Source organism: Chaetura pelagica, unplaced genomic scaffold, assembly GCF_000747805.2.
Source record: "Chaetura pelagica isolate M959 unplaced genomic scaffold, ChaPel_1.0 scaffold531, whole genome shotgun sequence".
Classification (NCBI taxonomy): Eukaryota; Metazoa; Chordata; class Aves; order Apodiformes; family Apodidae; genus Chaetura; species Chaetura pelagica.
The window spans coordinates 496,301-511,801 of NW_009952362.1; the positions used below are offsets into that span (position 1 = coordinate 496,301).

At 42.3% G+C, this 15,501-nt stretch overlaps 1 protein-coding gene across 1 annotated transcript in view; it reads right to left on the bottom strand.

Annotated features, from left to right (window-relative positions):
• The window catches only part of COL17A1 (collagen, type XVII, alpha 1), a 34,633-nt gene extending 19,412 nt beyond the window's left edge, over positions 1-15,221 (bottom strand). The window contains exons 1-20 of the mRNA XM_010007896.1: positions 15,167-15,221; positions 13,810-13,908; positions 11,743-11,880; positions 11,341-11,388; positions 10,397-10,432; positions 8,790-8,837; positions 8,264-8,407; positions 7,684-7,827; positions 6,879-6,950; positions 5,837-5,908; positions 5,406-5,471; positions 3,993-4,157; positions 3,529-3,618; positions 3,345-3,389; positions 2,577-2,726; positions 1,920-2,135; positions 1,299-1,337; positions 856-882; positions 357-386; positions 1-25 (exon numbers count right to left, since the gene is read on the bottom strand). The exon at positions 1-25 is cut by the window's left edge and continues 53 nt beyond it. Of these exons, the coding sequence (XP_010006198.1) occupies positions 1-25; positions 357-386; positions 856-882; positions 1,299-1,337; positions 1,920-2,135; positions 2,577-2,726; positions 3,345-3,389; positions 3,529-3,618; positions 3,993-4,157; positions 5,406-5,471; positions 5,837-5,908; positions 6,879-6,950; positions 7,684-7,827; positions 8,264-8,407; positions 8,790-8,837; positions 10,397-10,432; positions 11,341-11,388; positions 11,743-11,880; positions 13,810-13,908; positions 15,167-15,221 (1,709 nt within the window). The remainder of the gene's footprint in view (positions 26-356; positions 387-855; positions 883-1,298; positions 1,338-1,919; positions 2,136-2,576; positions 2,727-3,344; positions 3,390-3,528; positions 3,619-3,992; positions 4,158-5,405; positions 5,472-5,836; positions 5,909-6,878; positions 6,951-7,683; positions 7,828-8,263; positions 8,408-8,789; positions 8,838-10,396; positions 10,433-11,340; positions 11,389-11,742; positions 11,881-13,809; positions 13,909-15,166) is intronic.
• Positions 15,222-15,501: the final 280 nt, after the last annotated feature.

Sequence of the window (15,501 nt, forward strand, 5' to 3'; positions counted from 1 at the left end):
AGAGTCTTTGTCTGTGTACCAGGAAAGAATAACATGCAAATTAGGGGAACACAAAACTTGTAAGAGCACAAGGAAGTTGGGCCAAGTACTCATTCAGCTGTGGGACTTTCAAAGGTAAGCTGGGATCTTCACACCCTCAAAGTAGGATTGTTCAAGTAAGTGGAGGTCAGGCTGAGGCCTTGCTTGCAAGTCTCTGAGCTGTGTGGGTAGCTCAGCATCAAGGTTTTTAACCAAGTGACTTATCTATGCTAAATATTGACTCTTTAGAGAACCACCTTGAGATAAGTGCAAAACTTTTTCTTGCTTACAGTAAGGTCACTAAATGTCCTCCCTCACAGTGGAATTGTACAACTACCCACCTGGGACACCAGGAAGTCCTCGCTCTCCTGCAGGGAGAAAGAAATAGACAGTCAGTGGAGAATAGGTCTTCCCTGTTTGTCACTTTGGCCAATCTTTACCCCCCATGAAAAGGAGTTTATGTTCCTGGCATGTTTACAAGTTCTACCAACTCCAGCAATGCCACATTGCCCCCCCCTTGTATTTATGCAATGAATTGAATCATTGACACCATACAAAATCCTCTGAAGCACATTGTGAATAAACAAGGTAGAGCTTGGCTGCAGGAACAACTTTCATGCAGGCAAAAGGATTTTCTAGATTCAAAGTGAGCTCTGTTTTCTCTTCTACAGTGAACTCTGAGAAGTGGCTTTGCTTGGAAGAAGAGCAAACCACCACAATAACCTCTGAACTAGAAAATGCAACAGCTTCTATAACTTCTGGAATAAATAAAATTAATTTGTGACTCTATTGGCAAGCTGCTGATCTGCCTGAGAAAGCAGGTAACTCCAGACTCACCTCTGGGACCTTGCATTCCCATGTCACCTGAGAAAAGAAGAAGAATAAAATCAGGAGAGATCCTAGAGATATTTCCAATGATTACACTTTTATTTTGCTTTTCTAGTTGTTTACCCACCTTCAATTAAACATGAAGAAGTTATGGGTGAACAGGGACACTTCACACTTGAATAGTGCAGGATCAGACCCACCCCACTAGTTGCAAACAGGATCTGGACTTTTACACTGGCACAAGGCAAGGCTGAGCCTCTGTATTAGTTCTGCATGGGATCAGGCCCTCTGCAGTTTAAGTGGCAAAGTATCTTTGCACGCTTTTTGTTCAAGTATAAACCAGCTTCATCTTTCTTATTTTAATTTCTCATTGTGGCAACATCCACCCCAAACTTGTGCATTGCTGGAGACAAGGAACAGGACAGGGGAAAAGAAGAACTATATGACTGTACCTTTCTCACCAGGTTCTCCTCTTTCCCCTCGGAAGTAGCCTGTAACAGGAAGTGAAAGGGTTGTTAAGTGCATTACACAACAGAACAGCTACTCGTTTTGTTGTATAAAGACCCCTCGGTTTGGATTTTGAGGCTGCAGGCAGCAAAGGCTATCAGGCCCAGCACATCTGTGTAAGTAGAGCTTTCCCAACAAATTTACTTTCATAAATCCATGAAAATTCAAAATCTGGGGCAATGTCTGTTCTTAACCTATTTCCATCATCTAAACAGAAGCAATTAATCTTTCCCTTGTTAACAAAAGTAGCATGAAAAGTAAGGTGTAGGTTCATTTTTCTGTGCAGTTCTTTCAAAATGGAAAACTCACCTGCTACAGCAAACAAGGTACATGTCCCCTGCCTATTCTCCCTTTTTTGCTGGCTTTAAGGAATGCACCACCAGTGTTAATGACAGCACTCTGAGCTCCAGCAGAGCTTGTCTGCGAGGACATGCAAGGACACTTTTTGACAGACTTCATTGCATTCTAAAAGTTCTGGTTTTTAGGCCCTTGGGCAATCAAATCCTCCCCGAATCCCTTTAAATATTCTGGCCTCATGCAGAACCACAGATATTGACTCATCTCACCTCGTTCTTTTTCCTTGTTCAGTCTGTTCTTTACCATCAACCAAACTGACTCTTCATTTTCATAATTGAAGGTTGAGGATGGTGAAATACCCTGAAGAAAGTCTACTCTTGAAACATCCTGTGCTTGTTTTAATTTCCCTTCATTAATTGTCAGGAGGTCACCATTGATTTTTTCCAGGTTTTCCACACGAGATTTCAGCTTTCTCACTTCTTCCGCTGGAAGGTAAAAGTAAAACACTAGGGAACATGCTGCCAAAGGCTCATGCCCAAAACACCTACTTCTAGCATTAGGGACAAGGCAACACTGTGTCAGACAGCAATGGCCACTGAGTTTTGCAGATTTATTCTTTGTATCTTTTTCTAGCAAGGACATCTGGAATGTAAGTGACAACTCTGGTATCTGCGTCTGCGAAGCCAGACCTCAGATCTCAGGACTTCTCCTATCTTATTCACTCCAAGACTATATAACCATTCATCAAAGGTTCATATTCCTTATCCATTCTTTCTTTCCATTTATAGTATCTCTGTGGCAGTTGACACAAAGCTGCATGTGCTCCTCTCCAGTTCTCTGGCTTTAAATCTCTGGTACTTGGCCTCTTTGCCAGCTTACACCCTCTGCTTGTCTTTCTATCCCATTCAACATAAGTTATTTCTTACCCAGAGCAATGAGTCCAAAAAGCAATCCAAGGAGAAGCAACCAGGCCAGAAGCAAACCCAGAAGCCATTTCCACCAGCTACAGCAGGAACGACAGGGACACCAGGATGGTGCTGATCCAATTGCACCCCCTGCATCACCATTTTGTATTTCTGGAAGAGGGAAGGGACAGTCTCCTGGTTAATGAAGAGTTCCTTGACTTCAGAGTCAAAAATCTCTTAAGGACACCAAGGTCTGATCCATTATACAACGAGCAATGGAAAAAAAAAAAAGTTTTACACCCCACTCTGCACACAGTGGGTGTAATTCTAGTGCCTTTAGAAGATGGGAACACCATTCCCAATGGGAATGCTAATGGGGAACATCACTCTGTGCTTTTTAAAATAACAGCTGAAAAATATGATCCCCTCGGGGCCAATTTTTTGTACCATTTTGAGCCATAAATGACACCAATTGCAAGCATAGTCCATTCGAGACCTCTCCTCCTTATAAATCTGTCCTGGTAGCAGGATGCAGTTATACTGTCAGTTATCTGATCTTCTCCAGCAATAAAAAAAAAAATACCCCAAGTGCCTACTCATCCACAATCAAATCACTGGTACCAATTTCTCTGATGTGTGCTCTGCTCATTACAGACAGAGTAGCCTCCTGAACATGCCTCCCCTCTGATCTCATTGCACAGAGATCACTCATGTCACTCAGGAAAAATTGCTTTTGGTACACTGTCCTTTGGTGCTCCCTCAAATAAAAGTCAGAATCACATCACTTACCTGCATAAGCTGCTTTGTCCCTTGTTGCCATGGATTTCAGTCCTCCTGTTGTAATAGCAGTAACAGATATTTTAACAGTCTTTCTATGCGTGATTAAACTCAGAGCATGGGTTTGTGGCTGGGAGGTAGTAGTGGAGGCAGAAGGGAAAAGTTCTATTGCATTACCACAGGAACAAACCCTTACCATTTGCATCTGATTTTAGGCCAGTATCTGCAGCACAAGAGGAGGAAAATCCCTGCTTCTCTTTCTTCAAGGTGTCTTCTGCAAAGGACCCTCAACAGGAACAAAATATAATTAAAAACATTACACCAGAAGTTCAACCAGGCTTATCTTCTTTAATTGGCAAAAAAAAAAGGAAACGTTTTTTACTGGGAAGCCACAATAGATCTGCCTGTTTAAACTAGTTCTAGTTTTTGCTTTCAAAGCTCTTGAGCCTTGTGAAAAGTTCCAAGGCATAGTCTGGAGCTTCAAATACAAATGCTAGACTTAAGATTGCAGCTGGCATGGTTAAAAGCCTGCCAGAGCTCCTTTTTTGCCTTGCAACAGTTTGAGTCAGGTGCAGTGTCCTGAACTCTGAACAACCCCTATGATCAGTCTCCATTTCTCTACCTTCAGAGTACCCACATGTCCCAAAACAGAGAATTTACCTCCACTAAGCCCAGTAGTAGAGGCACTAAACACTTTGCCACTGTCCTTTGTCATGACCAAGAGCTCTGTCTCCTTCTTTGCTGGGACGTTCTCCTTCTCCAGCAGCAGAAATTTGCAGTCTTTGCGCAGAACATCGTCTCCCTGGGAGGTCAGAATGGTTCCCCCTGGAATATTGGTAAAGAGCTGAGTGTGGGCCAATGAGTTATAACTACAAGCCATAAGACTTGTGTTCACTAAAATAGGTTAGTACCATTGTGACCGGGGTTGCCATTACTATAAACACCTAGTGAGACACAGGCTGGTCACTGAGGCTATGAGGAGAGCTGTGTGTGTCATTAGACTTCTTTAGAGATGTGCATTTCACTAGCAGGGGAGCAACTGCTACCAGAAATGGAGAGCATCTGGAATTCAATCACATACAGAAAAGCTTTGCTCAATGACCTCTTCACTTCTCAAACATGCATACTATAAAATCATAGACACTCAGTCTGAGATAGACATTCAAGGGGCATCAGAGCTGGCACATCCCAAACTGAGGAGCACCCTTAGCAGACTTACACTCTGTCAAGCACAAAGCACTCCACATCCTTGGGAGCCAGGCATGGTTGTGAAGCATTGAGCTGTAGCTTACTGAGGTTAGGCACAAGCCAAACAAGGCTCAAAAACATCAGTGTGGTCACCCTTCTACCATGAGGCAGTACCAGTTATGCCTGGAATGGTGTACAAACCTGAATTTGCACACAAATTGATACAACATTGAAAATAATATAACCAGATAACCAGAATTGTATTATTTCATTATTCTAGCAGAATCTTTTAAAGTATCATCTCTGGGAGTCCTTGGATTACAAAAGAAACCTGGCTTCCTGTATGCACAAAATACAAGACTTAATTTATAGCTCAGAGAATTGCAGAAAAAAGTTGGAAAGGTGATCCCCAATTGATCAAGGGTGAAAAGCAAGCAGAAAGACTTAAACGTCTCTCATTAAAAAAGCAAATCTGACAATGTATAAGCCAATTCCTGGATTTTTGAGTGGTTGAGCCTGGTACTACTGCAAAATCATGATTAAGAGCAACCTTGCAAATGTTTTGGATTCAAATGAAGCACAATTTCACACATGTAGTCTTCCATACAGTTACCTGCCTGTTGAGCTGAAATAGCTGCAGTTAAATCATCTGAGTTACCACAAAGTAAGGGAGATCTGAATCAGACCACCTAATTTGCTTATTCTTAGGTTCTGGCTCATTTGCTTTTTTTTCAGAAAAGTACTAGTGGGAAACTTGACTAGGGACAAGTCATGCTCCTGAGGAGTCAGACGGGAGTGCCACTCACCTGTCTGAGCCTCTAATTATTTTTATCATTATATGCTTGTACAAGGCCATGCCTGAACAACTGTGAATGACATACTCACCTGCTGAGGCAGACACACCTGTGCTTGCCATGGTGTTGCTCTGAGAAGTGTTCTTCATACCATATGCTGCAATGAAGAAATTCAAGAATGAAAGAGATGAAGGATTACAAGGTACCTACACACACCAACCTTGGGCTGCACACGATTAAAATAATATTTTGTTATTCAGGGTACCTAAGACAACTCAAACAAGCAAGGGCTACCCCAGCAAGCAAATCTCTCGTGCTTACATAGGCACTGGGAGCTGTTCCTGCACATGCAAAGCAGAGGAAATGTTCCTGAATATCTTCATAATACACTGCTCCACACAGGAAGATGGTAATGAAGGAGTCTCTGTCAATATGAATTTTCTAGTAACTACAGAAAAGGTGGGATAAGGCAACATGCATTGCTGACCCTCACACTTTCTCTAGGCTTAAATTGTTGCTGACCTGTGGAGGCCGCAGTAGCATTCTGGGTCAGGGTTGAAGAGCCTGGAGAAAGGTTGTTTTGAACTCCAAACACTGCAAAGAAAAACATTGCAATGGGGGTTAGAGGCATCCTGCAGTGCAGATGGTATTAGAGTTAAAAACAAAACCAAGCCAAACCAATTACAGTAATGACAACCTCTCCCAATATAGTACACCAGGTGGCTGGAGGCATCACAGGCCTAAGCATTTCTGTTCAAAGATCCTCCTTACAAAATGTTTTTGTTTTTTTTCCTTAGGTAATTTTGCTATCTAAGGGCATTTTAAAACATTATCTCAAGTTAGATTGCAAGGCCACTGTCATGGCTGCATGGACATTTCTGCAGGTGGGCACTTGGGAATAAGGTAAATTCAGAAAACTGGCTTGGTCTGACTAAGGGAATTTTAGGGAGATGATAACTGCACAGAGTATGTGGCAGTGCTGTCGAGAGAGAAGCGAACAGCATGGAAGGTGGCACTTCTGGTGCCAGAATCAGTATGGCAATATTAGTTCAGTGCACAGACTGCTCTCACACACCCTCAGTGCAGGCCCAGCCAGAGACCCTGCATGACAGTGCAGTACTTTGTAGACACAGTGTGTGTGACTATGAAAGGAAGAGAAGGGGTTTAGTGGCACTGAAGAGACTCCACCAGAGGTCTCAAGCCAGGTGAAGAAAAAGGAAATTGCAAGGAAAACTGACAGAGGAGCAGTGGGTCTTTATGGATTAGGACTCATAAGTTTATTTTTTAAGGCATTAGGCTGAGTTGTTCTAGGGAAGAAACAGTCTGGCCTACCAGGTAGTTTTCCCTATCTCCCAGATAAAATTAGTGAGGAGCTAACACCACCTCTGCATGACCAACTCAAAATAAATCCACCATAACCAAAGAATTACTGGGGTTTGTAGACACACTGCTGATGCTGAGATGAAGAACAGAGGAGAAACTGATATAGATATTATTTCATTGTACATGTCTGCCAGGTCTGCGGTGCTGTGCAAGTGTGAAGGGAAGAAGAGGAAAGTCTGACCTGTAGAGGAAGTGCTCAGGCCTGTGTTCAGAGTATGATTGCTGGGAGCCAGGTTATTTGGAGCACCAAAAACTGTAAAATGGGGAGGAAAATGTTATTATTTCTCTGGAATTAGAAATCCATCACTTGAAGGTCAGTGGCACAGTCACAGAAAGAGTCATAGTCAGTTAGAAATGCAGTTAGTGAAAATGGCCAATAATTGCATAGAGGAAAAATCTTGAAAATTGTGACACCAAAACCACTCTTTTACTGAACTGATAAAGCAGAGAAAATCCAATATCAGACTTGTGAAACACTGCGAGAAAGCAAAGCTTTTAATATCATGCTGTCATAAAGTTTCCTGAGGTTTTTCTCTACAGCTGGGAAATGGAGCACTCCCAGCACTTAGAAGTGGGCCTTACAAGGTATAATCACACCCAACACTTATTGAATACATCTTTAGTGTATGAGGGTGGAAGAGTTAGGCCCAGATGTTCTTACAATAGGCCAGGATAATCCAGTGTTAACTAGACTGCAGAACCAGTTCTGGTAGGGAATATGAGCCTGACCTTATTGATAAAGCTATCATCAAAGTTTAGCAACAGGTCAGGACAATAGATCCTCACAAAGAAGGATTTTCAAATACAGTCAATGTAGAAACAGAGCACCAAGTTACAGAAAACGAGATAAAATTCAAGCATATCCCCTGCCATCTTGATTCTTCTATTATTTTAATTACTCTTGCTGTGCAAAAATAAAAGCACTGAGCCAATTTCAGTATGGAGTCACTTCTGTCCTTCAAGGCTGGGTGGTCCAAGGACCATACCTGATCCTGTAGAGTGAGACATAGTATTGATCAAGGAAGAGCTGTTATGGTATCCACCAAGGGAAGACCCAGCAGGCAGAGTGGAGGACCACACATATGGAGGGAGGGCAGTATTCAGTATGGTGGTATCATATGTCCCTGACACTGTAAAAAAAACCAAAACAACAGAATTGTTTTTTAATGAGACCAGGATTGTGGCTTAGCACGCATTGCAGGTTTAAAAGGCAAACAACTTCAACTGCCTTAACTTTAATTACCCTTGTGTAGTCGACACAACAACTACACAGTGTCCTTCATTCTGTCAATAAATGATCCTGGGACATGGGATGTATGAATTCTACTTCCCACATGTGGCTCTGATGAGCTCACTAGTGAATTAAAATTGGATTAAAATTCCCAATTTTAGACAGGATTTGAGTCACGCGCAAGAAAAGGGTATTGCTTGTTCCTAGATACTGGTGGAGGACAGTGAAGTGAATGTGAATGTATTCTTACTCAGATGTTCTTAGCAACTGGGTATTTTTATGGGAAATAATGTTTGTGATGGCTCCAGTGTTGCTAACTGTCCTCTGCCAAGTACCTGATTGGGAGCTCTCAGTAACCATCTTTGTCTCCACCACTGCCTTTTTCGGTATCGGGAGCGTATTTGACGGTGATCGAGTAGGGCTGCAGCTGGCCGACCGACTTCCTTTCACTAAACGTTTCACATCATCCAGCTCTGTCCCTGGAAGGAAAAACAAGTGTTCAGATTCACCCAAAAGCCATAGTTTCATTGATCTGAAACCTTGTGCTGGCTAAACCACTCCATGGAATTTATCCGTATCTATGAAGATGCAGTTTCTGGGGATGCCACTTATTTAGTAACAATGCTTCAGGGCCTCGTTTCTGGGGCTAAGTACACCTAAATCCTCGCAAGACCACCATCTAACCCACACCATGGTTTTTTGCTCAGAAAGGGGAGACACATGAATATTCTTAACAGGAAAAAAAAGAATGTCATGCTGCTATCTGTCATCATGAGGACTAAGTCCCAGAGTCATTGCAGACATACCCTGAGCAGCAATATCTTATACCTGATCCCCTGAAATAAAAGCCATGACACTTACATCTGCCACTGGGAGATGCGCTCTGCAGTCGGACTCGTATCTCACTCTCTGGGAAGAGAAAAAGCAGATTATGACTGTGGAGCATTTGTGCCCTGTGCTGGGAACAAGTCTTTAGGCTGAATTGAATCCCTTCCATCTTGCTGTCTTGCTGTTTGATCTGAGCAGCTCTCACAGCCCATGTACAGTGGTTGTAAATTGGTTTGGGTGACTTTGTTGTGGAGTCACATTTTGCTACTTCTAATTCTAGACAGCTCATTGAAGGCCTCTGTTGAAGACAATAGCATCGCTACTGCCAGACACACAGAAGGTGTAGTTATGCAGTCCTCAATCACACTGATATTCCCAGCCATCATTATTATTATAAATGTCCTCTGGATAAAAAGTTGAGACCCAAAAGGAGCTTACCAAATATACAATTTCCCTACTACTTCTTAGGCAAAATTCACACTGTCATCTCTACAGTGGGCTCTATGATTCAGCTTCTTACAACCTACTGACTTCTCTTTTAGCTCACTGAATGTAATCAGGCCAATTTTAAGTCAACATTTTCACCAGTCACTACTGACTTATACACTCCAGCACAAAATACTAGAGTTTTTGTGATTTGACTGGGCAAGCCTTTAAACTTGCCACCCACAAGTAAACTGGCCAGACAGGACATGTGATACATCCTCTTCAAGATGAAATCTGGCAGTGCACGCACTATAAAAGAAACAGTAGATTTGGCAATCATGTGAAGAAGCTGATGGATTGGAATTGTTTTCTGAAGTAATATGAGAAGCTGGAGCTGATTCTCTGGTGTCTGTTTTATTATGTATGGCCTAATTCTGCTGGTAGTTCATGTATGTATTGTGCTAGAGGAGGCTGAAGACATGAGGTAGAATAATGGGTAACGGTGACACTCTCCAGGAAGACTGTGCAAAAGCACATTTTGATTTATATCTACTGCTAAAATTAACTTGGATAAAGTGACATTATAGTTTTCTCTTCAAGCACCTGGGAACAGATACTGCACTCTTACAGAGCAATATAATCCTTTTCCCAACACTGTCAATAAATTATTAGAAGAGCTGAATGATTTAAACAATGCAGAGCTTTACAGTGAGCTGGCTAAACAAACCACAGCAAGTCCATAATTCCCTCACCTCCTCCTTACTACCAGCATGAGATCATTTCAGGGTTTGGCCTTGTGGCTCGTCAAATAGATCGCAGTAGGAGGAACATTAATATAATTACTGTAAATATGTCAGAGGCAGGTCACAGAGATAGACAGAGTTTATAGCAGTGAACGGAGAAGACACAAGACTATGTCTTGTGCCCCCACACGTCCAGGCCCCAAGTAGATTCTCCTTTCTGACACAGTTCAAACCACCATGACTTCTACAAGGGTCAATTTTTACACTCTTTTTTGGGTGTAATTTAAGTAATTGCTTACAGATAAATGGTTCAAATCTGCAGTGGTACAAACACACATACCTCATCTGACTGGTTCTGACACATACCTCATTCAGACTGGTTGATTCCAGCTAAGGAACAGGTTCACTGAACACACCCTGAATCATACTGAAGAAAACAAAGGAGGCTTCTAAAAGCACAGTATCACTCACCTCGACTTTGGCTTCTCCCTCTTGTGAAGGTCGATGCTGCGAACAGCAATGAGAGAAAAGCAGTATTAGGCTTTACTGCCTGTGACATCTCTGAAAATGAACACATGGGTCTTGTTCAGAGTGCTCAGATTCACAGTGACTTTTACTGGGGCACAGCTGGGGAACTGAACCCTTAAGAGTTTTTACCAGGTCCCCTTTGGACTGTAAGGTATCTGAAAGAATTTAGAATACTATTTCTGAACCAACTGCTGCTTCTCTTTGTACACAGAATTGTTGTTCATAGATGGTGATCTCATATTTCAACAGGCCAAAAGGAAGCTAACAGGCCTGTTTACCTCACTGACCAAGGTTGGACACCATGAAACCCTGCCTCCTCTCTAAGCCAGAGAGAGAGCCTTTTTCACTGTATATCTGCACTAAGTAAAATCAGCAGCTCAGAGTCTGGATAGGGCAAGCTCATACCTGCTGATGATGTTCAGTATAAATATGTCACTGGATAGCCAGTTCATTTTTCCATAAAAATATTCTGAAGCTTAGAAAAGAGCTACTGGAAAAGCATAACCAGTAATGGTTCAATATCCTAAGAGTCTGGACTTTCTTACTTGCAGCTGTTCTCCTAACTGTGATGGGTGGCAGAAGGAAATTTGAAGCATTTCATGTCTACATTCTCCTGTCCATGTCCTGTGCCATTTGGGGACCATCACAAAAGCAGTTGAGAGCAGCAGCTGTATGGCAGGCAATATCTGTTTGAGTATGTATCAGCCTGAGACCCTGCTGTCAGTTTTTAATGTAAATCCCAAATAACTCCTTCAAAGTCATGGAGCTGTACTGGCTGCCCAGTACAGAGGCAAAGCAAGACACAGCAATGTGCAAAATACCACTGTAGTCCCTAATTCACCTGATTTGCCATAACGTTTGGAGAAACAGCCCTAAAAAGAACATACCAGACTCTTTTCTGGGAAACTCAGGAGAAGAGTTGGCACTGGAGCTCCCTGCAAAGAACAGAAATGTGTTCATTAATATTTTGCACAAGATCATTAAAAGCTTTCAAAACATGTCTTCCTGGTAAATGTCTAATCCCAGTGGGCAACGAACATTTCCATTTAGAAAGGAAGCTACTTAGGATTACATAAAAGAGCTGCTAATGTCTTTCAACAAAAATGTGCCACAACTCCTTTTAGGAATAAGCATTACTATAAATATGACAATCATTAAAATGTATCCCTGATGGCTTACTTCCTAGCAAAACCACAACGGGATTCTTGTGTTATTTGGGATAATCCTGAATTAATGCAACATCAAGGAGCACTACACATGCCTCCTTCCTATGGCATGTTCTGTGATACCTTCATATGTTGCATGGCGGTTGACATAGGTTTTTCTTTCAAATGTTGAGCCAGGTGATTTGGTGAGAGTAGAGCTGGGAGACTGGGTTTGTCTGTAGCTGGTGGTTGATGATGATGAATTCAACCTACCGCTTCCACCTATAGGCAAAGTAAAACAAAACATCCTGAGGAAGTTGAAGATATGCCCTGGATGTACACCCTGGATGCTGTTGGTGCTCTAGGTTACTGTCCCTTGAGCTGGACAAATTTGCACTGGTACCTCACAACCAGAGATGGTCAAGAACCACATCTGCGTCTAACTGTGACGGGCCTCAGCATTCAGTGCAAAGAGGAGTATTGGTTATCTTTGTGGTTTCAAAACAAATCTCATCAATGTTATACATGACAGCAGGTTTTGGCCTAGGGGGATGAATGAGGCATATTCCCTGAGCAGGAATAAATCCAGCTCTGGATGGTGCTGGGTCTTGGTTTGGGTACAGATCCACCAGTAAACTCAAGTCTTACATGACACAGGCCACAAAAACTGGGAGATGGTTAAACCGAACTCAAACTGTTGAAGGACGCAGTTCACGAGATAAGGAAAAGCAGAGATAAGTGCACTTCCAAAATAGCTGTCTGCACTCTCATTTAGTCATGCCTTACTCAGTCCATTAGTGATAGAGGTGTGTGTCTGGCCCAAGGCAGCCTGGAGGTTATTAGTGGCTGTTGCATTTAGACAGAGGAAAGAATTTCCCTTCCTAAACCACTTCAGTGCTGTGGAGAAAGAACAGAGCAGCCATAACTAATGTTTTCATATTCTTGTATGAAATATAATGCTGGAGTATGATCAGAGTGCAGCAAAAGATGGAGCCCTGTGATGAAGTGCAACGTATCCATGCTGATCAGCAGGATCTGACTGCATATTGTTTACCCATCACTGAAAAAAAGTGTGTGCTGTTGTGATCTCAACGGAGTGTTTTCTTGCTGACTTTCCCCTCTACAAGGACCTCTTTTGATTGGTATGTTTTCCACCTAATTCAGCAGAAAGAACTGCACTGACAACCCGACCTTGTTGGAAGCACTCTGCAAGCGGAGTGGGAAAGCACAGATTAGAAAATGCTCTGTGAAACTTCAAGAACTCATTATCTCTAGAGTTCAGATTCTTTTCCCTTCCTCCACACACTGAAAAGATATGAGGAAGACGGCAAACTTGCAGAGTTATCCGAGTTTGCATCACTGGGTTCAGTTCTCAGACTGGTGCCAGTCCAGACAATTAGACTGACATCTTCACTGGAGTTACTTCACATCTGCCCTGAAGCAGTTATTCCACACTCTGGCCTCTAATTGGTAAGGAGGTGTCTGTCAGATCGATTGAGTATGGCTGATTCTGCTATTGAGTTTCAAACTCCACTTCCTTTGGCTTATCCACCCTTTTGGAGCTTAGAGAAAGGACAGCTAGACAGTCTGTCCCACTGGGGATAGAGACAGAAACCTGGCTAGGAAGCTTTGTTCTTCAGAAACCTAACAATCTAACAGCTGGACAAAAAATGCTGTTAGCGAAGAACCCTCTTTTTATGGAGGAGACAGCACATAACAATATAGCACTCCAGAAAATGTGTCAAACTGTTCAAAGGGCTAAAGACAGCAATATGCACATACAAGAAAATGCTTTCTAGGAAATTCTTTAATAGTATCTATCCTCAGCAAGATCAACAAAATATATTAATCAAAACTGTCTTTTGAACAAAAATGGTCAGAAAGACTGTGATTTGGAAATCCTGAAAGAAGAGAAATTTGGTTTCCAAATAACTTCTTAACCACCGAGAAAGTAGTATTTGTGGTTCCTGGTTTTGTCCTGAAATGAAGTTTTCTCTGTAGTAAATGGGAATTTTGTCATTTACTCACCCATTCTCATACACACTTTGAGGAAGGAATATCTTTGCTTTGAGTATTTGCCACCTCTACTTTCATAAAACCTGTTTTCCTTACCTCTGGCTTATCCTACTTCCCTCCTCATAATCTCTCCTCTGACCATATATGCTGCCTTTGCTCTCTGCTTTCTCACTGTGTGATGCCTTCATTCCTTACTTGAAGTCACATAGCTGCTGCCATGGGTGTAAGACCTCTTTTCCACTCCGCTCCCTCCAGTGTGAGATGATGCTTTGAGCCCACTGCTGCTCCCTCCTTCTGGAAGAGATGAGCACAAAATGAGGCATTGTCCTCAGGTAAAAGTGAGAAGAGTAAGCACACTGCAAGACTGTCATGACACTATATTACAAGTAGAGCTTTCTGTCTGGTGAGATATCAGAGTGGCAAGAAGTGTCTTGGCAGAGCAGATAAGCATTCACACTGCAGGTCCAGCTGGTTTGTATCCAAGTTTTGCTCCATACATGGACTGAAGGATACTCCTGTTAACTATCATCATAAATGAGGTAAGTGGACTGCATGGCTTTGTTTCTTACAATAGCCAGACACCTCCCCACATAATGCTCCTTCTCTCCACTAACAAGTATTTTTAGAGAAGCATTTCTGAAAATATCTTCTCTTTGGGTACAAGTCTCTCTGCACCGAGACGTGCTGCACCCAGGGACTTATGGAAATAATGCAGTCAAAAAGCATGGAAGGGTACAGAACACCGAGCAGAAGTAATGTAGTGACTAACAATTACTTACTGGGTGGTAAGGATGTCAGCCTTGTGGTTACAGTCTCTGTAATAACTGAGGAAAGAAAAGGGTGCAGAAGTAATGGCATGTTAATATAGCCAAATTAGATCAATGTTCTACTCTATTTCTGAGACTCATTCAAAGAAGATCATGTCATCTAAAGAAAAGTCTCTTAAGACCACACTGCCTGGGGACTGAAGACTCATTAGCATACAATGCTGTGTGTTTGTTTGCAGGCCTTTCTAACTCAACAGTAACTAAGAACATCACTGTTGTGAAAGACCTTTTTTCTTTACAAAGATCCCAACAAAACACTGAAGCATTATAATTTCTAGGCACTGAACCACAGCCATTGCTGTAACAGCAAAGCCCATGGTCAGACACCTTACTAGCTTTCTAGTGGCTAATTCCCATAATGCCAGCAGAAAACATCCTCTGTTTTACATACAACCAAGAAAGATACCTTAAAGAACATTTTCTAGGCCACACAGGACATTGATATCAGAGGTAGGAGGAGAATCCAACTGTCTGCACTATTGGGTAGAAATGTTACCACAAGGCAGTCATCCACGATTCAACAATCAGGGCATGCTACATATCTCTCTATATCTGATCTTGTCCATTTTACTCCTTACTCTGTCTTCAACACAGAAACCAGGGGCAGGCACAGAATTTAGTTCTGGACCTCTGGTCAGCATCCAATCCCATACAAAACTGTGCATCCACTTCTGGAATTTTTGATGTGTGACATAAAATAAACAAATAAATAATGTTCTCCTTACGTCTTTCAGTAACTTCTGATCCATCTTGCCTCGTTTTCTTTGTTACAGAATCCATACCATTGCCACCTGCCGGAAAAGTAGAGAGATTGCACTCAGAGCTCTGTGAATAGTAGGAGATGACAACTCCCCACAAGTCCCACCACTTTTCTCCCTTCAGCTGGGTACTACACTACCTGGAAGACATCCGTCTCAGGGATTTTACAGTGCCTTTCCAGAACCATGTAGGATTACTAATAGACCTGCATCACTTGCCTTCAAAAATGGATGCTGCACAATGAAGCAGAGCTGAAACAGCATGAGGGGCTGTAAAGACAACAGGTGAGATAGGGGCAGTT